This window comes from Macrotis lagotis, chromosome 1 (genome assembly GCF_037893015.1).
Source record: "Macrotis lagotis isolate mMagLag1 chromosome 1, bilby.v1.9.chrom.fasta, whole genome shotgun sequence".
Lineage (NCBI taxonomy): Eukaryota > Metazoa > Chordata > Mammalia > Peramelemorphia > Peramelidae > Macrotis > Macrotis lagotis.
Window position 1 is genome coordinate 901282708 of NC_133658.1, and position 26200 is coordinate 901308907.

At 46.6% G+C, this 26200-nt stretch overlaps 2 protein-coding genes and 1 long non-coding RNA gene across 6 annotated transcripts in view; 1 reads left to right on the forward strand and 2 right to left on the reverse strand.

Moving 5' to 3' along the window:
* On the reverse strand, positions 1–13517 carry LOC141509451 (uncharacterized). Of its 2 annotated transcripts, XR_012474654.1 has the most exons (4): positions 12570–13517; positions 12361–12413; positions 11157–11373; positions 1–1039 (listed from the first exon to the last, which is right to left on the reverse strand). It is a non-coding gene; the product is annotated as an uncharacterized LOC141509451 (long non-coding RNA). The 2 variants fall into 2 exon arrangements; XR_012474653.1 differs by having other exon boundaries at positions 12361–13517.
* On the forward strand, positions 12647–24359 carry CAPN12 (calpain 12). Its single transcript, XM_074219023.1, is given in 22 exon segments — positions 12647–12955; positions 13463–13532; positions 13696–13814; positions 14304–14437; position 14694; positions 14917–15114; positions 15819–15893; positions 15982–16067; positions 16169–16243; positions 16849–17084; positions 17087–17340; positions 17590–17601; positions 17735–17943; positions 18443–18485; positions 18568–18627; positions 18781–18847; positions 21010–21080; positions 21216–21281; positions 21433–21511; positions 23202–23318; positions 23434–23492; positions 23617–24359. Coding segments are annotated over 22 exon segments (2289 nt in total). The 5' UTR covers positions 12647–12724; the 3' UTR covers positions 23644–24359.
* Positions 23915–26200, reverse strand: part of ACTN4 (actinin alpha 4) — a 78328-nt gene continuing 76042 nt past the window's right edge. The window contains exon 22 of one of the 3 annotated variants that reach the window (XM_074219022.1): positions 23915–25733. In XM_074219022.1, the coding sequence (XP_074075123.1) occupies positions 25575–25733 (159 nt within the window). In that variant the 3' untranslated portion in view covers positions 23915–25574. The remainder of the gene's footprint in view (positions 25734–26200) is intronic. The other 2 variants (XM_074219020.1, XM_074219021.1) reach the window with 2 other exon arrangements.

Sequence of the window (26200 nt, forward strand, 5' to 3'; positions counted from 1 at the left end):
TCTTCTGGTTCTGTCCCTTCATTCTGTATCAGTTCATACAAATCTTCTCCGGTAGCTCTGAAACTTTCCACTTCTTCACTTTTTATAGTACAATAATAGTCTTTTACATTCATAATTTATCTATTACATTCCATAATTTATTTAACCAATTCCCAGTAGATGGGCATCTCCTTTGATTCCAGTTTTTAGCTTTATAAAGAGAGCTGTAATAAATATTTTTTGTACATTTGCCTTTCTTTGATCTCTTTGGAGGCCTAACAAAGGGTAGCTACAGTTGCTTTTGGGGAATAGTTTCAAAATGTTTTTCAGAATGCTGGACCAATTCACAGTTACACTACAAAGTATCAGTGTATCTGTTTTCCCTTAGCCCCTCCAGCACTCTCATTTGTCTGATTTGTCAAATTGAGAGGTATGAATCTCCGAGTTGCTTTTATATGCATTTCTCTAATTATTAGGGTAGAAAGTAAGCTGGGCCCCACTTTCCCAGGGTCAAGGTAGACTGCACCTGCCCCCTCAGGGTCCTAGGGTTTCCTGAGGGGTTTGTGGGTATCTTTTTTCCGTTCTGCCTTCATTTTAGGGTACCGGTGACTAGGTTTCCAATTAATTTCCATCACCTAACACTGATTAGCTACTAAATCAAAGATATAGCAAAACATTTCTCTGAATACCTTGCAGGTAAACTTTCCCCTACATCCCCCTGAATTCTGAAGTATAATAGCAATACCAACGATAGCATAACAAATCTTGAAGGCTTAAGGCAAAATGTTTTGCAAATTTTATCTCATTTGATCCTTGAAGGGAGGCAGGTGTTGTTATCACTCTCATTTTATAGATCAGGAAGTCGAGGCAGACAAAAGATTTCAGGCTCACATGGTGGACATCAGATCTTCAGGAGTTCAGATCCCCCGCTCTTCTCCATCCAGGTGACTCAACTTAGCTCAGTACCTACATAGCATTGGTCCCTCCCAGTTCAGGTCCAAAGGTGTCATCGTTGTCATCTGAATCCTTGTTTCTGGTAAGGCTGGGCTGAGCTCCCATGCTATAATGGAAGAAAACCAATGGATAGAGCACCAGGTCTGGAGTTAGAAACTTACCTCAAACACTTAGTAGCTCTGTGACTTCGGGCAAGTCACTTTACTCTGTTTGCCTCATCTGTAAAATGAGCTGGAAAGGGAAATGGCCATACCTCTCCAGGATCTTTGCCAAGAAAACCCCACGTGGTGTCACAAAGGGTCAGAAACTGAACAATAACATGGTGATATGGGAGTCATTTTTACATTTTAAAATATAGTAATTTTATTTAGAAATATGAAAGTCACCCAATTTCAATCTTACAAAAAAGAGATGGTAGACTGGATTTGACCCATGAACCATCATCGTTGGCTGACCTCTGATTAAAAGTTAATTTACAGTACATTGCTTTTCAATCCTTGTCAAAAAGGGAGTCTTTCTCTAGTAAAGGGTGTCCTTGGGCTGATCAAACACTGGACTATTGTGTGGAATTGCTGTCATTACTTCCTTATCTACTTCTTTCCTACTGGTTTTGTACTCAGAATAACTCATTTGGATGATTACACTTTTATAACAGAGTCTGAGATCTGGGTTTGCCATGTTCCCTCATTGTTTCTCATTTCCCTGGAGATCCCAGACTTTTGATACCTCCAAATGAATTTTGTTATTATTTTATCAAATGCTAAAAAGCAATCTCCTTATTGTTACCAGGATGAAATATACAGTTCTCAGTTTAGCATTTAAAGACTTCTGCAATCCAGCCTTATTTCACACCACTTCCTGCTCCCATAATTGTTTCCCAGGCAGCTAGGGAGTGCCACAGTGTCCAGAGATCTAGTTTTTACAGCTGAGTTTGAATCCTAACTTCAGACACTTTACTGGTGCTGTTACCCAGGGCAGGTCACCTCACCTCTTTCTTCCTCAGTCTCCTCGTCTGTCAAATGGGAATAATAAATAGCACCTGCCTCTCAGGGATGCTTTGAGGATAAGGGAGAGGATATTTGTTTTTAACTTTTTTATAGTTTTTTCCAATTATATGCAAAGACAATTTTGAACATTTTTATAAATTAATTTGTGTTTCCTACTACAATGGCAGTTTTCAACAATCATATTTTCTTACATTTTCCTCCCTATCTCCCTTCCCTTCCCTCCTCCCCTTGACAGAAAGCAAAATATAATAGAGATTCTAAATCTTATAACCATAGTAATTGGTTTTAGAAGATTTTGAATTCTAAATTTTTCTCCCTCCCTCCCCTCATTTCCCAAAACAGTAAGCAATCTCAAATAGGTTATATATGTGCAGTCATGTAAAATATATTTTCTTGTTAGGCACACTTATGAAAAATGAAACAGACCAAAAGGGAAAAAAAACTAAACACATAGAGGAAGTGAAAAAAATCTGCGTCAATTCAGACTCTTATCTGTATTTTATGTAGCTATGGATGGTATTTTCTATCACGAATTCTTTGGAATTGTCTTGGATCATTGTATTGCTGAGAAGAGCTAAATCTATCATAACTGATCATCATACACTGTTACTGTTCTGTTTCTGCTCATTTCACTTTTTAAAATGTTATTTTATATTATGTTTTTCAATTACATGCAAAGATAGTTTTCAACATTCATCTTTTTTAGGTCCATATTTTTTTACCTCCCTCCCTTCCCTCCTTTCCCTCTCCCCTCCCCAGGACAGTAAATAATCTGATAAAGGCTATACATGTATAATCCTGTTTAACAGAGAGAAGAGAAGAATCAGAAATAAAGGGTGGGGGGGGGTAGATGGTGCAGTGGATAAAGCACCGGCCCTGGAGTCAAGAGGACTGGAGTTCAAATCTGACCTCAGACACTTAATAATTACCTAGCTGTGTGACCTCAGGCAAGTCACTCAACCCCATTGCTTAGCCCCCCAAAAAGAACTAATGGGGGAAAATAAAACTAACATGCTACACATTTTACTTTACATCCATTTGTACAAGTATTTTCTGAAATCTGCCCACTCATCATTTTTCTTACACAATAGTATTCCAGTCAAATATGTACTTACTCAGTCTCCTCATCTATCAAATGGGGGCACCTGCCTCCCAGGGATGTTTTGAGGATCAAGGGAGAGAATAATTATTTTTTTTACCTTTTTATAGCATTTTATTTTTTAATAAATTTACTCAACCATTTCCCAATTTCTACTATTTGGCAACCATGAAAATTACTGGAGATGATATTTATAAAACCATTTGCAAAACCTTAAAGGCCTATATGAATGTTAGCCCCTCTTTATTTCTGTCCTCTTAGAATTCCTCCATTTCATTCTAAGATTTCTATGATCTCCTCAGGAAAATGTAGACTAAGGCAGCTGGGTGGCACAGTGGATAGAGCACTGGCACTGGAATCAGGAGGACAGGAATTTGAATACGACCCCTGATACTTAATAGTTATGTGTCCTTGGATAAGTCACTTAACCCTGATTGCCTTGCATCCAGGGTCATGTCCAGTTGTTTTAATTCATATCTGGCTACAGGATCCATATGGCTCTGGAGGAGAAAGTGAGGCTGGTGACTCAGGCTAGCACCCCCTCACTCAAATACAATTCATGTGCTTGTCATTGCATCACCTCCCTGATGTTGTGGTCTTCTTTGAAAATGAAGAGGGGTGGCTAGGTGGTGCAGTGGATAAAGCACTAGCCCTGGAGTCAGGAGGACCTGGGTTCAAATCCAGTCTCAGACACTTAATAAGTACCTAGCTGTGTGGCCTTGGGCAAGTCACTTAACCCTGTTTGCCTTGCAAAAAAACATAAAAAAAAAAAGAAAATGAAGGACAGGGTGGCTAGGTGGTGCAGTGGATAAAGCACCAGCCCTGGAATCAGGAGTACCTGGGTTCAAATCTGGTCTCAGACACTTAATAAGTACCTAGCTGTGTGGCCTTGGGCAAGCCACTTAACCCTGTTTGCCTTGCAAAAACTAAAAAGAAAAAAGATAATGAAGGACAGACATTATTAAAATGTAGACTCCTTGAGGACAGGATTGTCTTGTACATTTCTGGGGAATAGAATCAGTTTGGTTGGCTAATTGAGTTTTTCCTCTTTTTGTCCTTGGTAGCTTCTGAGATAAAGGAAATAAACCACTGTACTGAAGGAGTCCCTTTTCTCATTGTGTTCATCCTTCCTTTTTGAAGAAGACCACAACATCAGGGGAGGTGATGCCATGACAAGCACATGAATTGGAGTTGAGTGAGGGGGGACTGTGCTAAGTCCCCAGCCTCACTTTCTCCTCCAGAGCCATGTGGGTCCAGTGGCCAGATATGAATCAGGATGCCTGGAGACGACCCTGGATGTGAGGCAATCAGGGTTAAGTGACCTGCCTAAGATCACACAGCTAGTAAGACAAGTGTCTGCGGCTAGTTTCAAACTCCCAAACTTGCATCTTCCTGACTCCTCCAACTAACTATCTACCCAATCCATCACCAGCTTTGTGGAGATACCCTGAACATGAGCCACTAAAACTTTGCTTAGGAGACTTCTCTGGGTGGGAGGGTAACAAAACTTGGATGAATCTGGGATCAGGACCCCTTCTGGGAGAGGGTCCCATTGGGCCAAGGGATATTCCCTATAAAGTTCTGAAGTCTGTTAGTAGCAAACTTCTGAGTCAGAGGAAACTTACTCCTGGCTTCTCCTTCCTGTGCCCTCCTCCTCCAGCAGGGCTCTGCTATTAGTCATTTATTCCCCCAGCATGAATGTCAGCACGACCACTCCCGGGGACATGTGTAGACTGAACCCTGTCTCCATGGAGACTGGAAGTCTCTAATTAAAGGAATTCCAACACCACATGGCCTTTGGACCTTACAGCTCAATTCCTCTTTCATGAGCAGAACCAGATAGTGGGTACTGGAATGATGCCAGATGGGAATTCCAGGGGAAGGTTTTTAGTCTAATTCACTGTATGACTTTAGAAAAGTCTCTTTCTTTGTTTAGGAAGAGAACGAATGGGTCCTCTACTGTGTCTGACTCATCTAACTTTCCAGTTTGATTGCCCATTATTCTCCTTAATAGACTATTTTTCCCAGTCAAACTAGCTTTCTAGCTTTTCTCTCTATGGGACATTCCATCTTCCCCTTACCTGAGCATGCACAAGCAAATCTCCCATGTCCCTTTGGGAGTTAGTAGCATCTCTCCTCCTCCAAATATTTTGTTTTACTTTCATTTTTTTCATGTGAGAATGTGAATCACATAGAATAGCAGGATTTTAGAGCTGAAAGGTAACTTAGAGAACACATAGCCCTACCATAGTCTGCCAGATAAGTGGTCATTCAGTCTCTGTTTGAAGACCTGCAAGGACAGGGAGCTCACTGCTTCCTCACTGCACTTCAGTGTAGGAAGTTGGTCCTAAAACTGTCTCTTGGTTATTTCCTCTCAGTGCTCCAAGTTCTGCCCTTGAGGGTCGGACAGAACAAAGCTCATTTCTCTTCCACATAAGAGTCTTTCTGAAACTTGGGGAGGCTTTCAAGGAAACCCTTAGTCTTCTCTTCTTTACACCTCCAGTTCCTTCAACAGATTCTCCTGAGGCACGGATTCCAGACCCTCCACCATTTTGGTAGCTATCTACCAGATTATCATTTTCCTTCTGAAATCATGGTGCCTAGGACTGAGCTCTGTATTCCAGACATTATTTGGCCAGAGAAGAATATTTTGGGCTTCTTATTCCTAGAACTCCTGCCTCACCAAATGTAGCCTAAAATCTAATGAGCCTCCTGACTCATTCTAAGCTTGCAGTTTCCTTAGAACCTCATCTTTTCCAGACAAACACTGGTCAAACTATACTTCCCCCTCCCTAGTCTGGTGTTTATAAAATTGATTTTTTTGAACCAGAATGCAAGATTTTACAATACCGCTCTTTTGAATAAATTCATCTAATTAGAATGGAATTATTGCTCAATGTTCTAGCCCATCAAGATCTTTTAGGCTCACTACTATGTTAGTTAATACCTCTCAATTTTGTGTCATTTGCCGATCTGTTAGCATGCCCATGCCTTTCAGTAACTGAGAAATAAATAACACACTGGATCAGTAGAAATCACCTGGACACTCCACCAGGAACCTCCCAGCAAGCTGCCATCGAACCCTTAATGATTGCTCTGAGTCCAACCATCCAACTAGTTTGGAATCCATCTCATTGCAAAAATCCCTATCTCTCCATGTTCTCCGCAAGGAGATACGTTATCAAAAGCTCTGCTGAAATCTAGGTAAATTGTTCCTAAGGATTATCAGGCAAACTGGTTTGTACTGGTTTGCCAACCCTGTCAAAAAAGGAAATGAGGTTGTTTTGGCATAACCTGTGCTTGATGAAGCCAGGCAGCCTCTTTGTAATCATCGCTTTCTTTTCTAGATATTTGCCAATCACCTCCTTAATGATCCCTTCTAGAATTTTCCCAGGAAATGGAAGACAAGCAAACTGAAATTTGGTTGGAAGACTGTTCTCTTTGCTTTTTTGAAAAAAAAATTAATTTACCAGTCCTCCTCACCTGTTTGCTCTTTCAAATATCACTAGCAGTATCTGAGTAACCACACCTTTCAAAAGCTGAAAATGTGATTCATTTGGGCCAGGATACTTGGATTCATCAACATGTAGCTTATACTCTGGAGTTACTCTCCCAAACCCCCACTTGCTCTGAAAGATTGAGTCCCTAGAAGGAAGATCTATGTTTCTTTTCTGGATTTTTGGGGGTAATCCAGAGAGTTTGAGGATTCTGAGCCCCCACTAGTGTGCTTACTTCCACCATCACTAAGCAGAGTGTTTAGCACAAACAAATAAATGTTTGTTGCCTTGACTAATGACTTTAAAAGCTTTCTAAATTGATCCAATTTTTTGCATTTCAGTCTAATTTATTGATTTATCAAAGACTTTATGTCTTAGCCACACCTAGTTCATGTCTCTTACTGATTATCTCAATGGAGATGTTCTCATATCTGGGGTATCAAGGAGGATCATCTTGTGGGCACTTTAACTGGAATGGGTTGTCTTGATTGATTAACTCAATTGATCCCCACCCTTGTATAGGGCAGCCATATGCACTCTTACTATCTCCTTATTTATCTTGGGCAACTCCCTATGAGTCATTTCTTTTTCTGTCATTTCTAGAACAAAAAGTCATTCTCTTGGACAGAGAAAACTGAAGAAAAATTAGAATTGGGCAGTTCTATCTTCTATCTCTGTTGTCTGATATCCCAGGTAATGGTTCTATACTTTTTTGGGGTCTTCTCCCCAAACTTTCTCAAGAACTTTTGGTGATCTTATCTTCCATCACCAGTCTCAGTCATTCTGAGCTTTAGTATTCCAGATACTGTCTTTGCAAGATTGTGCCATGACCTTATTTTTATCCTGTTATCTTCTCTTGTTTCCATCTTTCTATATACAATGGGGAACATGTCAACAAGAGTCCCACCCTTAGGACATGTACAATGACATCTACTACTTCCCCACACTGTGTGGGGAAGCTTGGTGAGCTTGCACCAGGTAGAGCCTGATAACAAAGAACCTCTGTTTACCCTTTCGGAGCATATGCAGATATTCTATGACTAGTCCAGTTGGCTAACCATGTAGAGAAGAAATGCACTTTTGTTTTGTTTTTAGTTTTTTGGTTTTGGGTTGTTTTTTTTTTGGCAAGGCAATGGGGTTAAGTGGTTTGCCCAAGGCCACACAGCTAGGTAATTATTAAATGTTTGAGGCTGGATTTGAACTCAGGTACTCCTGACTCCTGGGCCAGTGCTCTATCCACTGTGCCACCTAGCCACCCCAAGAAATGCACTTTTAATTGGTTGTTGAGTCACAAATGGATGCTCATTCAAGTGGCTAAAGGAATCTCTGTCTCTCTATATATAAATAGGCTTTGGGCAGTCCTTGCCTTCTAACCCAAATGCAGCCTGTTGTCATTAGTCACTTCAGTTATGGCTAACTTTTCATGACTTCATTTCATTTGCGGTTTTCATGGCAGAGATACTGGATTGGTTTGTCATTTCCTTCTTCAGTTCACATTACAGACAAGGAAACTGAGGCAAACTGGGTGAAGTGACTTGCCCAAGATCATGCAGCTAGTAAGGGTCTGAGGTTGGATTTGAATTTTTATCACCAGAAATCATCTATCACTCCAAATAGATGCTCCAAACTCCAGAACTCTACTGCATCATCTAGCTTCCTGAATGCAACCTAAATCTCTTTAAAAGTAGAAGGAAAACCCGAACATTTATAGGCATATGTCATTTCAGGGAGGCAAAATCTATTCTTAATCCATATTTTATAAGGATTTATTCATACAGCAGATGTCAATATGAAAATATTCATCCAGTGATCTTCAAAAGCAATTTGGTTGACTAATAGCCTAGAACAATAGAGAGGAGTGAAAATTGCCTCTTTTTTTCTCTAAAGGAATTCCAATCTAGAATATCTAAAAATGAAAATCCCAGTTAGAGAGTCTTTCCATTTTTCAGGAGGTTGCTACAAATATTGTTGCTGTTCAGTCATTTTTCAGATCACTCTTCGTGATCCATTTGGGTTTTTTTTTTGCGAAGATACTAGAATGGTTTGCTATTTCCTTCTATTATACAGATAAGGAAACTGAGGCAACCAGGGTGAAGTGACAGGGTCACAAAGCTAGTGATTTGTCATTTCCTTCTGGAGTTCATTTTACAGATGAGAGAACTTGAGGCAACCAGGGTGAAGTGACTTACCCAGGGTCACATAGCTAATAAGTAACTAAGGCTGGAATTGAACTCAGGAAGATGAGTCTTCCTAACTGCAGACCCAGCACTCTATGTACTACAGCATCACCTCTACACATATATATCTCTCTGTCCCCAAAAGACTGCCATATGTATAAGCTCTGGGGATCCTAGGTTACCTCTCCTGGCATTGGCAAGTCAGGTTCTCCAAGGGCAAGACAAGTTAGCTACATTTCCCTCTCAAGGTTCTAAGGTTCTGAGGCTCTTTTGAGGATGTTGGCCCAATCTTTCGATTCTGGTGTGTTCCCACCAATACAGATTGTAAGAGATTGACATCTTAGTTTCACTTAACCAATTAAAAACAAAGGGATATTTCAGAAGATACAGCAGTGACAGTAGTATTAACATCCCTCTGCCCCACAACGTCTGCTCTATAGAACCTCAGACCCTGAAGAGAATATCTCCAACCTAAACCTACAAAGAATTCACCACCATCAAGCTCGTTTCCCAATTTATCATTGCCAATGGAGAAGTCACATCCACTTGCATCCCTTTAATCTACAGTTATGTTGGGTCTTGAAGGTTGGTTCAGCTGCCAGATTTATCCAGGAAGTATCAGAGGTAGGATTCAAACCCAGATCTCCCTGCTCCTAACCAGCCATCTGTGTGATTCTGGGCAAGCCACACCATCCCAGAGTCTCATTTTTGTTTCCTACCCTTCTCCTCAGTGGGAGGAAGATAGGTGACTCAGTGGTGGACCTGGATACAGGAAGACAAGATTTCATTTTTGTTTGTTTGTTTTTAAGGATTTTTCCAGTCAATGGGGTGAAGTGACTTGCTCAAGGCCACACAGCTAGGTAATTAGAAAGTGTCTGAGGTTGCATTTGAACTCAGGTCCTCCTGACTCCAGGGCCAGTGCTCTATCCACTGTACCACTTAGCTGCCCCAAAACAAGATTTCAAATCCAGGCTCAGATACTTATTAGTTGTGTGACCCTGGGCAAGTCACTCGATCCCAGTTTTCTCATCTGTAAAATGAAGGTAAGAGCAATGACCTCCCAAGATTGTTCTGAGGATCAAATGAAACAATAATTGTTAAAGGCTTTAGCACATAGTAGGCTCTAAATAAACAGTAGCGATCATCATCATCATTAGTTTTCTCTCTCTTTCTGGGATATCTACCTGTCTTTCTCCCCTCCTTCTTGCCTTTCTCTCCATCTCACTGTTTCTTTTCCTGTTTTCTTGTCTCTTCTCTTCTCTTCTGCCCCCACCCCCCGCATCTCTCCCCTGTGTCTGTCTCTGTCTCTCCTCTCCTTCTCTTTTCCCCTTCTCTCTTTCTCCTTTTTCTCTTGAATTCTTCCCTTAAGAAGTGGGTATGTTCTGATATTCTTTTCTTCCAAGTCTCTGCCCCTGATTCCTCATCTTCCTGTTGAGGAGATTGGATAAAATAGCATCTGCTTCATTGTACAGATGAGGAAACTGAGGCAAACTGAGTTGGAATGACTTGCCCAGGGTCATTGACCAGCTGCCAATATCTGAGGTTGGCCTAGAGCCATCTCTGACTCAGAAGTCAATATAGCTCAAAGGATCAGATTCTCAGAAGGAAAAAGATCTTAGGGATCCTCAAATCCAAATTAGATCTGTTCAGACAAGGATCCTCTGTATAATGCTAGTAGGAATGGGCAAGGATGCTCTCCTTGGAGACCTCCAGAGACAGGAAGCTCACTACCTTATGAGGCAGCCCACTCTGTTTTGGAATGGCTGTAATTGTTAGGAAGTTAGTTTCAATCAAACTCTAAAGCTGTTTGTTTTGGCCAGGGGGCCCCAGAGCTCCACCCAGGAAATACCAACCAAGGTCTAATAAGACACACCGAGATATTTGACAGAGACATCCCAGAGACAGAGATATCTCAGAAGATAGAGATATTCCAGGTTCAGAGACAGAGATATTCCAAATACAGAAAGAGAAAATTCAACAATAAGGACACCAAAGGAGAAGAGAGACACAGAAGGGACATTGACAGCAGTGTCAAAGGCTCTTCAGGACAGATAGGAGCAGAGACTTTGCTCTCCGCCAGCCTGCTGATCTGTGGCAGATTCAGAGACCCTGCTCAATCTTTCTCTTCCCCGTCCCAATCAGGTCTCCTCTTTGATGAGGATGGTCTAAGGACTTTAAAGGCTGATTTGGGGGCCTTGAAGAACAGGGCCAGAGGACTGGTCTTGTCCCAGAGTGCAAGCATGAAAGGAAAAAGGCTTGATCCAAGTCTGCCCTGTCCTGTATCTACCCATCTGGGCTTTCCCTGGTCTTCATCTCATCCTGCTGGCATCCTCCAGGTGCTGACTGGATGGATAGGGGCCAGGGTCTCCCCTCCCCACCATAACTGTGGCTAGCTCTAGTTCTGACTGGGGAAGGGGCAACATTCCCAGGGAGTCCTCCAAACCTGCGTGGGGCTTTCATCTTCCTCCTTTGCTGATGCTTGACCCGATCACCATTCTGAATACCTAAAGGGCAGGTCTGGGGAAGAGAGAGTGAGTGAGTAGACATGTTCGGGGCTGCACTGCTGACCTGCGGAAGTTACTGTCAGATTCAGCTCAACATAAGGAACAATCAGAATTCTGCAACCTTGAAATGAGTTTCCTCAAAGATGTAGTGAAAGTCTGGAGTGAGGAAAAAAAAATAAGAAAAAAATGTTAAATTGTAATATTAAAAAACAAAACAAAACAAAACAGGGAGGGAGCTCCCCATCATGGTACAAGGCCAAGCAAAGATGCATGACTTAGAGAATACTGACTGCACTGGGAGGGATTTGAATCCCACTACATTCTCTTAGGTTTCTCCCAGCTTCCAGAGTTTGATTCTGGGATTCTTGGAGGAAAGATTTTTTTGGGGGGAGGGTGCATTTCCTTTGACCTGAAGCACTGACAGGGCTCCTTCAGCCTAGAGGGAGGGAAAGGCCAAGAGATGAAGGTGGAAAAGGAAGCCAAAGGGGTGGAAAAAACAAAACTTCTAGCCCTTCGGAGCCTTGTCCATAAATTGAGAATGTGGGACAAAGTGGTGCTCGTAGTCTTAATAGGGATGGAACTAACTGGTCTTAAAGGAAGTTAGAGATTCTCAGAAGTGGAGATGAGGAGGGTATGTGGTCTAGGCAGGAGGCACTGCCAGTGCAAAGGTTCAGAACTGGGAGGTGAGCAAACAATAGCAACTTGAGCCAGGATTGGGAGATGCATCTGTTTCTATCGTCCTTTGACCCCTTTTATGTTGGTCATTTCAGTTGTGTCTGACTCTTTGTGCCTCCATTTGGATTGCTTTTTTTTTGGCAAGACAATGGGGTTAAGTGACTTGCCCAAGGTCACACACAGCTAGTTAATTATTAAGTGTCTGAGGTTGGATTTGAACTCAGGTCCTTCTGACTCCAGGGTCAGTTCTCTATTAACTGCACCACCTAGCTGCCCTGTGTTGTTGGGTTTTGGCAGAGATACTGGAATAGTTGCCATTTCCTTCTCCAGCTCATTTTACAGATGAGGAAACTGAGGCAAACAGGGTTCAGTGACTTGCCCAAGGTCACACAGTGTCTGAGGTTGGATTGGAATTCAAGGAGGTGAATTTTCCTAAGTCCAGAGCCCATGTTCTATCTACTACATCACCTGGGTTCCTGTCAGAGCTCTATAGTCCTCCTGGTCTCCTGCCATCTTCCCATCTGTCAAAATCCAAGCCCATTAAGTTCCACTGGCCGGCCACAACTGAGGGCCCGGAAATCCGCAGGGTGTATCCTACTTCCCCCCGCCAACCATCAATTAATATTAACAAGGGGTGGAACCCTGACAGGAGCGTGTCCAGAAGTAGGGCAACTGACCACAGATCCCTGAGCATCCGCCATTCCTTAGTGATCTTCCCGAGCTCCTCCCCAGGTTTCCAAGTGGTGCTTGGAGATCCCTGAAAGATAAGCTCCTCCCTTCACCCTACCTCCAGCTTTAAAGGTCCTTCCCCCCAGGCCCCAGAGCATCCCCAATGGACATTCAGAGGGTGACCATCCAACTAGTGGAGGATGAAGATGGAGAAGATTTCCAGGGTCCCTTGTGTTTCCGGGGCCAGTGCTACCGATCCATTCAGGAAAGTTGTCTGCAGTCAGGGACCCTTTTTTTGGATCCCTGCTTCCCTGCTGGGTCTGCTGCCCTGGGTTATGACCAGTTGGGACCCAACTCAGAGAAAGCTAAGGGTGTGGAGTGGCTGAGACCTCATGTGAGTCTGGGAGCCCCAGCAGGTGGGGACCAAGGGTGAAAAGGGGATGTCTTGGTCTCTACTAAGGGTGAAGGGTAGGCATTGGCAGACTGGGTCCCTAAGGGGATGGGGCCTGGGAATCTGGAGAACTAGAAGCCCTGGTCCTGAGAGGGCGACTCAAAGATGGGACACCTGAGTTCCTGAGGGGGGCAGAAGGTGGGGATCACGAAGTTCAGGACCTTCAAGGGGATGGAGAACTGATCACTTGGGTCCTGGCTAATTCAAGGCTTCTTCTGCCCATCTCTGTCCCTTCAGGTTTCCTTGGGGCCCCAAGTTTCCTGAGGGCAGCGTTAGGAGGCCCTTTCATCCTGGGGAGGCAGTAGCATCTGTTATTAAGCCCAAGAGGAGGCTTCAGGCCTCAGGCTCCTGGCTAAGGGAGACTTCAGCATCCAGCTGCAAAAGGGAAACATCTGGGGAGTGGGATGACCAGTCCTTGCTCTGGACTGACTGCCCCTCTCTGCCCCTCAGGAATTTTGCCAGAATCCCCAATTCATCTGTGAAGACATGGAGCGGACTGATGTGTGTCAAGGCAGCCTGGGTGAGCCCTCCCAATCTCACCCTCCCCCAATTACCCCCAAACTCCTCCTGCCCCCCCAGGGCTTGACCCTCTCCCAGCCCCCCCCCACTCCTTCACCATTCCAGGGTTTGCTATTGTCCTGACCCTCTTGCAGCCCCCCTGACTCCTCCTGCCCCCACCCCAGGTAACTGCTGGTTCCTGGCTGCAGCAGCCTCCCTCACCCTGTACCCCCGCCTCCTCTATCGGGTGGTGCCCCCCAGGCAGAGCTTCCAGTGGGGGTATGCAGGAATCTTCCACTTCCAGGTAAGGGTAGAAGGGGACACTGGGGGCCAATCCACAAGAACACGATTTACCTTCTTTTTCACTGATCTATGGATATTCATCTTAATTCATTTTACATTTGTGAGCCATGTATGTCCTTGTGATCAAACCCATTAGAGAGTGAGCTCCCTGAAGACAAGCATCATTTCATCTTTGTATTTGGACCCCCAGAGCCTAGCCCAGTAGCTAGCACACAGGAGCTTAATCCAAGGCAAAGATGACCTGGTCTTCTGATGCCATGGTTCTGGTCCTATTCTGTAGACTTTGGAGGAGTCCCTTTCCCTGCCTCTTCCCAGGTTCCTGGTTTCCTCCTACGTAAAATGGCCTTACTAACGAGGCCTATCCAGGCCAGGGTGTTGTGGCGGTTGCCCTAGGACAATGGCATAGTAGGCTTGGGGCTGGGGGAGATGGCCAGGGAAGGGGCTGGGGTAGGTGCTGGCTGCCCCTTCCCTGCCCTTGTCCCCTCTATAGCTGTGGCAGTTTGGTCGCTGGGTGGATGTGGTGGTGGATGACCAGCTGCCTGTGCGGAATGGGAAGCTGCTGTTTGTTCGATCAGCCCAGAGATCTGAGTTCTGGGCCCCGCTGCTTGAGAAGGCCTATGCTAAGTAAGGAATGCCCCCCATCTCACCCCCAAACCCAGGCTCCTCACTGACTATCAGGGCCCCAGCCTGAGCCTCTGAACTTTCCAGAAATGATCTCCAACGAGATAACAAATGGAAAGAGCTTTGTGAATCTGCTATGTAAATGTGGCTACTGGTCCACTTGTCCCTGCTACCCCAAGAGACCCTCTGGGGACCCTTGTTGATCTTCAGACATCTCAAAGAACCTTCAAGCTCTATCCCTCAGCCTTTGAGAACCCAGAGTTTCTTCGTGAGACCCACTTGGGCACAATCTCTGAGCTCAGAGACACCCCCCCACCACAAAAGAACTATCTTTGATGTTCAGGAAATCCCTGCCTGAAATATTTCCAGACTCTGAAATCTTTGAGGACCCCTGGGACCATGAGGGACCCTAGATTCCCCCACCTCATCCTCTCTCTAAGACTCTCCTCGTTTGTCTTCCTCTGCCCCCTCCTCCAGGGGAGGGGAGGGGACGGCTTTGGTTTTCCCACAGGCTCCATGGCTCCTATGAGGTGATGCGAGGCGGTCATATGAATGAAGCCTTTGTGGACTTCACCGGAGGTGTGGGGGAGGTCCTGTACCTGCAGCCAGATACTACCATTCTCTTCTCTGCTCTCCGGCACGCTCTGGCCAAGGAATCCCTGGTGGGGGCCACTGCCCTGGTAAGCCACCTGGCCCTGGAAAGGGCAACTCCTCTTGGGCCTGTGAAGCCTTGGTACCCATCTCTCCTGCTCTGAGAATGTCCCCTTTCCCATGCTTGTCCCCCAAATCTGACTTTTCCCTAGGAGCTTGTTCTCATATTTCATGTTCCCACATGTCTACATGACTTCATTTCTCCCTGGGGACCTCCTTTTTGTGTGAGTGTGTATACATGCATGTGAGTGTGAAGGGTGCAACTGTGAATAGGTGTCTATAAGCATGTACACACATGTGCATGTTAGTGAATGTGTGCGCATGTTCATGCATGTACATGCTTTTGGATGCATGTTGAGTGCATATATGTACGTGTGCACATGCCCTAAGTAGTCTCTTCTCCCTGAGCAGCCCCACACTCATCCCCTGCATATTATTCCCCTGTGGTTGATCCCCTCAGTGGCCCACATGTGTCCCCAGTTATCTCCTTCCTCCTTGTTCAGGGATCAGTCTGGCTGCTGGTCCCCCACCCCCTCCCATTCCCATGTCCATGCTCATACACACACACACACACACACACACACACACACACACACACACACACACACACATATATATACCTCCCCAAGGTGAGTGACCCTGCCTGTGTCCCCTTCTTCCCTGGACATGCGTTGGATACAATCATATATTTTCTGGGCTGCCCTAATGCTCTTGTGTGTTCCCATTTGACCAGAGCGACAAGGGTGAAATCAGGACGGAGGATGGGCTTGTGAAAGGTCATGCCTACTCTGTTACAGGGACCCATAGGGTAAGTGCTGGCCCTGGGGGGTTGGGACGAGGCCACTTTAACCTGGCCCTCCACCCAAAGTGACCTTTTCTTCTCCTTGTTCCCTCAGTTGTCCCTGGGATTTACCAAAGTCAAGCTCATCCGACTGCGTAACCCTTGGGGCCAAGTGGAATGGAGTGGGCCATGGAGTGACAGGTGAGGGATGTGGTAGAGTCCCACAGGTTCCTGACAGTGAAGATGGGGGACCAGGGCTGGGAAGCTCTTCTCCTACTCTTCATCATCTGTCTCTGACATAGCTGTCCCCGATGGGCCGCTCTCCCTGAAGAATGGCGCAATGCTTTGCTGGTGCAAAAGGAAGATGGAGAATTCTGGTGAGAGATGAGATTATGCCCCCAACCCCACCCTAGGGACCCCTGACACCAACCCCGATCCGGTGAACTCTTGGCTCTGGGAGATGACGGAAGCGAAGAATCATTGACAGTGATGGATGGGTTGGGGCTCTGGGAGGTCCGAGAATGGATGAGGAAGCTGATGATGTGGTGTAGGTCAGAACTCAGCAGGGAGACAATGAGGGGAAATAGTGAGGATGGAAAAAAGAGAGAGGGGGGTACGGGGGACAGAAGGAACAGCCCATGAGGGAAGGGATAAACAGAAAAGGGATGGTGGAAAGAGACAGTGGGAGGGGGCAACCAGGTGGCAAAGTGGATAGAGCACTGTCAGGAGGACCTGAACTCAAATCTAACCTCAGATACTTAATAATTGCCTAGCTGTGTGACCCTGGGCAAGCCACTTAACCCCACTGCCCCACAGAAACCAAAAGAAAAAGACAATAGAGGCACGAAGAGTGGGGAGCCAGGGGACAAACAGCAAGAGGAGTCTAGCCAATGGGGATAGAAGGACACAGCAGATGGGGGAGGTGGTCAAGGGGGGACCAGGAAGAGCAGGGTTAAAATGTCACAGGTTCTCTCCTTCCCAGGATGGAACTACAGGACTTCCTGAAGCACTTTGATACAGTCCAGATCTGTTCATTGAGCCCCGAGGTGCTGGGTCCTCAGCCCAAGGGGGGCGGCTGGCATGTCCACACCTTCCAGGGCCGTTGGGTGCGAGGCTTCAATGCTGGTGGGGGCCAACCAGGCAGCGGTGAGGCTCTGAGTGGAAAGGAGGGGGTAGGTGATCCTTAGAACAAGGGAGGAAAAGGTCAAGAATCTGACCTCTCCCTTTCACCCCTCCACCAGAGACCTTCTGGACAAACCCCCAGTTCCAGCTGACGCTGCAGGACCCTGATGAGGAGGAAGCAGAGGCTGATGAGAGGGGGTCATGGGGCGGCTGGGGAGCTAGAGGGGTCCAGCCTGGAAGGAGTGGCCGGCATCCCAAGTGTACCGTGCTTCTCTCCCTGATCCAGAGAAATCGGAGGAGGCTTCGAGTTCGGGGTGTCACCTACCTCACTGTTGGCTTTCACGTTTTCAGGGTGAGGGCAAGGAGATGGGGGGACAGATGAGACAGGGGCCTGGGAGGACTGAAATGGGCAAAGGGAGAATTGGGAAAGGTGGGAGACTTGGGGAGATACACAGAAAGAACCAGGTCAGAGAAGTAAGAAGAAGAAAGACAGGCACAAGATGACAGAAGTCTGGTGTGATTCAGGAAAAAGAGAGAGGGAAGAGGGACTGGGCAGGACCTGAGGTTAGCCCTGACCCTATCCTCCTCTTCTATTCTACAGATTCCTGAAGAGGTGAGTTTCCTATCGGCGTGCCCCTTACATGCTCTGTCACCCATCTCTGTTGAGGTTTGGGGCAAGGACTCATGGGGTGGGGCTGTCTAGGGTGGCTTGGGGGAAGCCTCACCTTTCTCTCTCCCTCCTCCAGCTCTTGGGCCTGCAGGACTCCCCCCGGCGCCGGGAGCTCCTGGCTGGCCTTCTCCGGGCTGACCGGTCCCCATTCAGCATCCGTCGAGATGTTAGTCGCCGCTGTCGCCTGGCACCAGGACATTACTTGATCGTTCCAAGTACCGCCCATGCCGGAGAGGAGTGTGATTTCATGCTCCGCATCTTCACAGAGCGTCAACATGCCGCCATGTGAGGCTTCCCACCCTCCCCAACCTAGTCAGGACTCCCTTTCAGGCACCCCCAGGAACTGGAGGTGGTGCCATGAGATCAACCTTTGACTTGTGATTTTTCTGGGCCTGTTTCCTCATCTGTAAAATGTGTTGGGATTGGCCCAGAAGCTCTCCAAAGTCCCATAAAATAATCTCATTTCAGTTTAAATTTTCAAACCCTCCAATTGACTAGTATTAGTCAATATCAGAATCCTTGGACCCCAGACCTAGAAATGGAGATCCTCAGGGGCCTCCCCTATACCATTTTAAGGATAAGGAGATGACTTGCTCCCCCCACCTCATGCTCCTCTTTGCAGAGCTGTAACCCAGGTCTCTCTACTATCACAGCTAAGAACTAGGTCCCAATTATGACATACCCTTCCCAAACTGGGCATCCTGATTGACTCTCTCCCTTAGCTAGGGGAAGTGGGGTTCTGAGGGGGCAGGGTTTGCTGAGTTCTGTCTCCTTTCTCTCACAGGGAGATAGACAATGCTGTCAGTGCTGACCTTCAGGTGCTCAGGGTGAGACAAGGTCCAGGGCAAAGGAATAGTCAGGATGGAGTGGGCATGGCTTTGGTCAGTGATAGAGCCTTCTCTCCCTCAGACACCCTCTGCACCCCTGGAGTTTGAAATGGAACAACTGTTTCAAGAACTGGCTGGCAAGGTGAGGGAGCAGAAGAGAGAAGGCTAAGACCTGAACTCTGGGAAAGTATTTCTTGATTAGAATGGAGTTGGAGGGAGAGACAGAAGGGAAAGGAAATGGCAAGGAAGACAGGAGTTGAGGCCTAATTAAACCTTACTTGCCTTGTTTCCCCAGGAAGAAGAGATTGGGGTGGAACAGCTGCAGACCCTACTCAGCATAGCTCTAGAGCCTGGAGACTGTGGTGAGTCCTGCCTAAGGCCATAGAAGAGTCAGGGTGGGTGCTGACCCAGAAAGAATACTGGATCAGGGTCAGTAGACTTGGATGCAAACCTGGGCAAGTCACAAAGTCTAGGGTTCTTGGCAAGAATGGAGATCTTGGCAAGAGAGGACACAAAGAAGTAACCCTTACCCTGACTTGGGAGGTCTGAGGGGAGAAGACTTACTTAGAAGAAAAGGAAAACAGAAGCTTCATGCTTTCCCGTGACTTGAGCTGCCACCGTGAACAAGGTAATACAACCATGGACAGGAAGGAGATAAGCCATGGCGATTGGGCAACTTCCTCTTAAGGACTACTGAGGCAGCCCAGCTGGGACCAGGGAAAAAGCCTGCTGATTTTCCTCAGGCAGGTATCCAGGTTGGAGATTCTGGAGGCTTTGCTAAACCTAGGGGGCACCTCCCCTCCTGGCGATTCTCCTGGGGGGAGGACAAAGGAGCTCAGAAATCATGGAGGGGATTACAAAGTTCTGGCCAAGAAACTGAAGCTCTCAGGGGATGCAAAGTGTTTAGTTTTTTGTTTTTTTTTTAAATCACTGCTGATTGATCGAAGGTGAACTCATCAGAAGAGAAGGGGCTGATCGGGAATGGGAGTCATCTTTAGAATGGGATTTAGCTTTCTGGACCATGGCTTAAACTAAGGATGACAGAAACTTGACCAGGGATGGAGTGAACCCATTGTTAAGAGTGGCCTGGGGCAGAGGACCATCAAACTGAAAATTGTCTGATATATCATACATAGGGAGTAACAAGTACTGAGGGAGGGGAGGAGAAAGGGAAGGGAATAGGTATTTCTAGGGAACCTACCCCATGGTAGACACTTCTCTGCAAACATTACCTCATCTGATTATAACAGCTTGTAGTTGTCGAGGTCGGTCTGATCCATCCAAGGTGCCACCTAAGTGCACCATAACTCATCAGATTTCCATTCTGAAATCTATAGTTTCAGTTCTGCAGAGATATACACAGGGGAATATGGGAAGTAGCCAGGGTGAAGAATTGTGGGCTGGGTGACACGGTTGAGTCCAATTAGGAAGCCCCAGTGGCATGTTCTAGTAAGGCAGCCTTGGCCTCGGGCTGTTCAATGTTAGCAGTATAAACGTGCCTCTGTTCTCATCATCTCTGACCCATATCTGAGAAAGATGTTTGTTGTGAGCCAAAAGACATCTTGGTGAGCAAGAACAAGATGAACCTTAGTGATATGTATCATCGCGTGTTAAGAGTACAGGATGGGGAGGCCCGACTTGACAAAGTCTACATAGAAGATGTGGTTTTACTGTGCTGAAAACTTCATTGTGTGATAAGGCAAGGCAACCCAAGCCTGGGGTTTAGAGCAAGGAGGTGGCAGCCACCCTTATCTACTCTGCTGTTACCAGACAGTTCAGCTAGGTGGCATCATCTGTAATGCCAGACCCAGAATCAACACTGGAGTTCAAATCCTGCCTTTGGGGCATCCTAGTTTACCTTGTCTGTAAAATGGAGAACAGCACCTACCACCAAATATCTGTGCTCAGCAGGATCAATGCCTGGCCCAAACTAGATACCACATAAGGCCTTGCTCCCTTCCCTTTCCCTATGATGTTTTCTAGCTGGGAGTTCCCCATTTTAAGAAGAATGTTGACCTGTAAAGAGCGCATGGAAAGTGAGGGCCCTGGGGATGTCTGTCCAGAGGTCAGCCTCAGGGAAGGCATGAAGGGACTCTGCTCCCTCTGCTCCAGCAGCACAATCAGGTTACCCCAGGATACCAAGTCTTCCTGAGAACACCAGAGGGTCCCCCAACACAGGACATTGTAGGGAGGGCCCCTCTCTGGTCAGATCAGATCCAGTCAAGTCCTTGCCCTTTTCCAGATCTCAGGGGGCTGCATCAGATGGTCTCCAAGTTCCCTCTAACTCTAAATCCTGAGTCCCACAAACCAATTTTGAGGGGCACCAGAGACAGAATCTTAGCCTTGCGGCTGGCAGTGCTAGACCATTGTGAGTCCTCCTTTCCACATAGCCATAGTCATTCCCAAGGCTCAAATGCTATTGTAGTTTTCTAGAGTCACACCAAGGGGCCCTTTGTCCTTGCAAGCCTTCCTTCAAACCAGAAAGCAAGATCTGAAAACTAAAGCCTATTGGGCCCTCTTTCAGTCAGTCCCTGGAATCACCCACCTGGAGAGATCGGGATCCGGACCTGTGAACATCTGATCCATTGTTTTGGAGTATCCTTTTGAATTTTTTTTTTTTTTTTTTTTGGAGAGAGAGGTAGGGATGCTGCCAAGCAGCAGAGGGATTTTTGGGGAAAGGGAGGATAACTGGTTACCTCCCTTCTCCATGATTCCTGAACTATCCTGCAGCAAGGAGGGCATCGTCTGACACTGTCAGAGTTTCGTCAACTGTGGCATCGACTCCAAGGGTGGCAGGTAAGAGCAGTGCTGTGGGAGCTGGGGTTACCAGCCTTTTTTTGAGTGGCAAGTGGTGGAGGGATCATCTGAACTCCTACCAGTGGGGAGAGTGCTTTGAATCCTGAGGCAGAACAGCTGCAAGTTCTGATGGAAAACTTCTCCCACTAAGGCCACATTCAACAAGTTTGATGCTGACAAATCTGGGACCATGAATTCCCACGAGCTGAGGCTGGCACTCAATTCAGCAGGTACACATGAGCTGATTTTGGGGGCAGATGGATTCCCCATCCTTGATGGAGATGTCCTGGGCAGAGAACCCAATGAATAACTGGGGGAAGAATCCCAGGATGACAGCAAAATACAAGATGGAATCTATTCTTTCCCTCCTTCTGCCTCACCTTGCAGAGGGTGGGTGGTACAGATAAATGAACACCAATCTTGGACCGAGATGGATGAAATGTGGAGGGGGGGTGTGCACCATCAGGAGTGTTAATTCCAAATAACTGTCAACCCTGGCATCCCTAGCCTCCTCCTATCTGGTGAGCTTGGAGGAGCTAGGACAAAGTCTTGATTGGAATAGGCGACCGTGAGTCTATAAAGCAGTCTATTCTCTATAAGGTCAATCTCAGGCCCAGGGCAATTCTTGACAGGCCATAATATCACAACCACCTAACACTTGTATTATTAGTAACTCCTTTAGAGAGATGAAGAACATAAGAAATAACCAAGGGGTGACTCAAGTTAGAAGAGCTGGACTAGAACATGGGCCCTGAGGGCAACTCTTCATCCTCTTTGAACTAGGACCCCCCTCCCCCATGTAAAAACAAGTTTCAAAACCTTGAGTTTCAATTCTCTCCCTCTCATTGAGAAAGCAAGTTACCCAGTGCAAGTTAAAAATGTGAGGTCATTAAAAAAAAAATGTTGTAAAAGTATAACCCTCCCTCCTCCCACAGAAAAAGAGAAACCTCAGGAAAAATGCAGTGAAAACAAACATGCTTCAGTCTGTATTCAGACACTCTCAGCTCTATCTTTGGGAGGGTTTGCATTCTTTATCCTAAGTCCTTCTGAGTGGTTTTGGGTCACAACCTTGCTAAGAAAAGGTAGGTCGTTCCCAGCTGATCATCCTACAACATTGCTGTTATTTTGTATAAGGTCCATTTCCCATTGCACCTGCTCCTCCAAGTTTTTTTTACTGAGCATTCTGGGATTAAAATTGATGAGAACAAAACCAGCTGCATAGTATTTGAGGGTCACAACGAGCCTTCCTCACATAGATGGCCAAGGTGGATCCTCACCTGGAGCTCCATATTTCACAGCCATTGCTTTTCCATTACTCCAGCTGAGTATCTCAGAAATTTAAACCTTTTCCCCCCAGTTTCCATCCGTGCATCCAGACCATCTAATGGCCAGCTGCTAGGCAGACAGGGTACTGCTGCTAACCATGTTTGTGCTAATCTACTTAAAAGGTTGGAGCTTTTGCTGCCTAGGGCCAACTGCAAGGGGTGCAGAGTTGGCAAACTCAAGAGGGCCTAGGTTTCAAACTCCTCCCTTACAGATGTAGAAGATGGGGTTTAAGAACCATACCCAGTGTACGTCAGCTGTGTGTGAGCCCGAGACCACCAAGTTTCTTGTCTGGGTCTGCTGGGCCAGATATGGGGAGCCCCCATACCTTCACTGAGTAGGCTCTCAACACCTCTCCAACAGACCCCCCCCACCCCCACGCTAATCACAGAACCTGAGCCAGGCCTTCTGGTTAAAGAAAGACTAGAGGGGAAGAGGACAAGTTGAACAAAACCATCACTCCAGGGACAGACATCCCCCCCTCTCCTTAAATCACTCCTGGGTTCTAGAACAGTTCCTTCAAGCATCAAGGGAACAAATAGGAAACTGGCTAATTGACAAGCCAAAGGCAGAAGGGTCTTTCCCTCCATCCCACAGGCTTCCAACTTAACAACCAGCTGACTCAATTGCTCACCAGTCGATACCGGGACAGTCGGCTGCAGGTTGACTTGGACCGCTTCTTGTCCTGCCTAGCTCAGCTCACCTACCTCTTCTGTAAGTGACCTTGCCCTCCCCCGACCCCCCCTTGACCTGGAAACTGGGTTACCACAGAAGAGGGAATGATTGCACACCTCCCCCCACCCACCCCACCTTCATCTCTTCTTGACAGGTCACTGCAGAAAGCAGCTTAGTGAGGGGGAAGAGCTCATCTACATGACTAAGAGACAGGTGAGAGAAGGATGTGTAAGTGAGGCCTGGAGGGGGAGGGGAGGGGACTAGGGCATCTATATCTCTGAAGAGCTACTGGGGGGGTGCCACGCTTCAATTCTTCTTTCATCCATTTCTCTTACAGTGGATGGAGCTGGCCACTTTTTCCTAGAACCTTTGGTTCTTGGAAGGGGACAAAGCACAGTGAGAGAGGTGCCAGGGCCTGCATCGAAGTGGGAAACCCCAAAGGAAGACCCAGATCCAGACTACTTCTCCCTTGTCAAAAGGACACTCAGGCAGGGAGCTGGACTGCAGGTTACAGCCTATTGGACAACTATCCAACCTTAGGAACCTCCTGAAATTCCCTAAGTTCTACCTGTCCAGGACACAGAAGCTCTTGAAAGCTGGCTCTAATTAATTTTCCTTCTCTTGCAAACCTCTAGGCAGCTGACCTGGGGCCTAAAACATTAAATAAACAGAAAAGAGAGACAGAAGTAGAGTACATTTTGGAAATCATTCTTAAAAATATTACACATTTTATTGTCCTGTTGGTTTTTCCAGAAAAAAAAAACTTAATGAGAATGAACGCCAAAAAAAAGAGAGAGAGAGAGAGAGAGAGAAAGAACAAAACCACAAACAGAGAAGCAGCCAGCCCAGCCTTTTTCTCCCCTAAGCCAGGCCCCCAGACCCTCCCACCATGGGGAATTCCCAAACACTAGTCCCTGACAAAAGACAATGAAGAGGAAGAGGGAAAACAATAAAGGGGAGAGGGAAAGGGGGAAGGGAAGGCAGAGGAAAGTTATGATAATCAGCATAATTACAAGACCAAGAAAGACACAAATATATGTTGCTAGGTGAATATATATTTATATAATAAATCCGTAAGTTAATAAAGTAAATAGTAACTCTGAAAGTTTTTAATTATTTTAAAAGATTTTTGTGGGGATTTTTTTTATTTTTTTAATTTTTTGGTCCTTAGAAAACTTGCTGAGGGACAGAGTCCAGTCCAAGTGAGAGAGGGATGCATAGCAAGGGATAGTCTGGAGCTAGGTCTGAGCACAGTGACTGCCTCACTATTCATGAAGCTCATGCCCATTTTCATGACACATGGCAGATTCCCATCCTCAGGGACGACTCTTTCTCCTCCTCCCCCCAGCTCCCCTCAAGTTCAGCCCTCTCTTGTGGCTGTTCACTAACCCCCAAACACCAAAAATGACCATGATCTAAGCTGCCCCGTCTGCTTGCAATCAATCCCTCTATTGAAGCATCTTTATGGGGGGGGGGGGGGAAGTAAAGGGAGGGGAAAGAAAATGAAAAGAAACAAAAATAGCTTAGGGGAAGGAGGTTATAAGCAAACCCTTCTCTGAAAGTGGGGGGGGGCCCAGGCTGTGGGGTAGGCACCAATGGACCCATGTGCTGAGGGTTCTTGGCTGCTTCCCCATCCCTTTGTCCCATCAGAGAAATGGACCCAAGAGGGTTCCTAGGCAAGGCACGTGGTCTTTGGCCCTGAAGGGAACAAGCTGTAATAATAGGACCTTGTGGAGGAGGGGAAGAATCTATCTGCTGGAATGACAAGGGGAATAGTGTGTATGTCTGTGTGTGTGCTGGGGGCGGTGACAGAGAGGCTGAGGAGTCATATTCTCGAGATGCTGTGGAGCTTGGGGAGGGAGACCGGTCTTCATTTCATGAGGCATCACTTCAGCTTACTTTAAAAAATATATATTATATATATATATATTTATAACAGACCAGAATGACTTACTCTAAACTCCCTCTTCACCATTACCTCTGCCCTAGGCTGGTAACTCCTGGCTAATCAAGTAAGAGAGAGAAGAGATCCTGCCCCTTCCCCCCCTCCCACAAAAAGGAGAGATGAGGGGAGGAGAGAAAGGAAGGGAGGGAGAGAGGGAGAGCTAGAGAGAGTGCACACTTTGCATAGATACCTGGTCAGGTCAGAGAAAGCTGGACTATAGCGAGCCACCTCCTGGAGAGAGAAGGGGGCTTGGGGCTACCCCACCGTTCCCCAGAGATGGAGGTTGGGGAGGGTGGTTTGGTCACTGTGCCTCCTCAGTGAGGGCCGGCAGGGTGGGGGGGGCAGACGGCTCACAGGTCACTCTCGCCATAGAGGGCTGTGGAGAAGGATTTGTAGTCCAAGGCTCCAGGAGCAGCATCAGGGCCCTGGTATGGGGCCATACGGGCAATGCAGTACTCAGCCTGGTCTGGGGGCAGCTCTCGCCGAAGCTCCTCAGCAGTGATGAAGTTCTGGCAGGAAGAGGAAAGCCTGAGCAGGCTGCCCTGGGACCGCTCTACAATTCCCTCCACTTATCTCTGTAGATCCAGCCTTTCAGGACTCCCTTCAGATTCTGCTGGACTTTGCTCGCTTCTCACACTTCACCTCCTTTCTCACATTAGTTTCCATTGGGCCAAGACAGCCTAAGGGTCACCCAAAAAGACCTCTTCTACATAGCACCAGAGATGCTTTCTGCAACTCTCTTACAATGTGGAGATCAAGGCTGTGACTGAGCTTTCTAAACCATTTTCTGTCCTGTCTCTGCAAACTTCTGACTAAAGAAGCTGCCTTTTTAGTCTGTCTTCAGATGGCTCCAGCTTTGTCCTTGATCTCTAAGGGGCAGTGTGGAAAAGAATCCTAGACAAGGACTCAGGAGACTGGCTCTAGGCTGAGGTCCACCTGAGACTTGGTGCGTGACCTTGGCCAGAGCACCTTACTT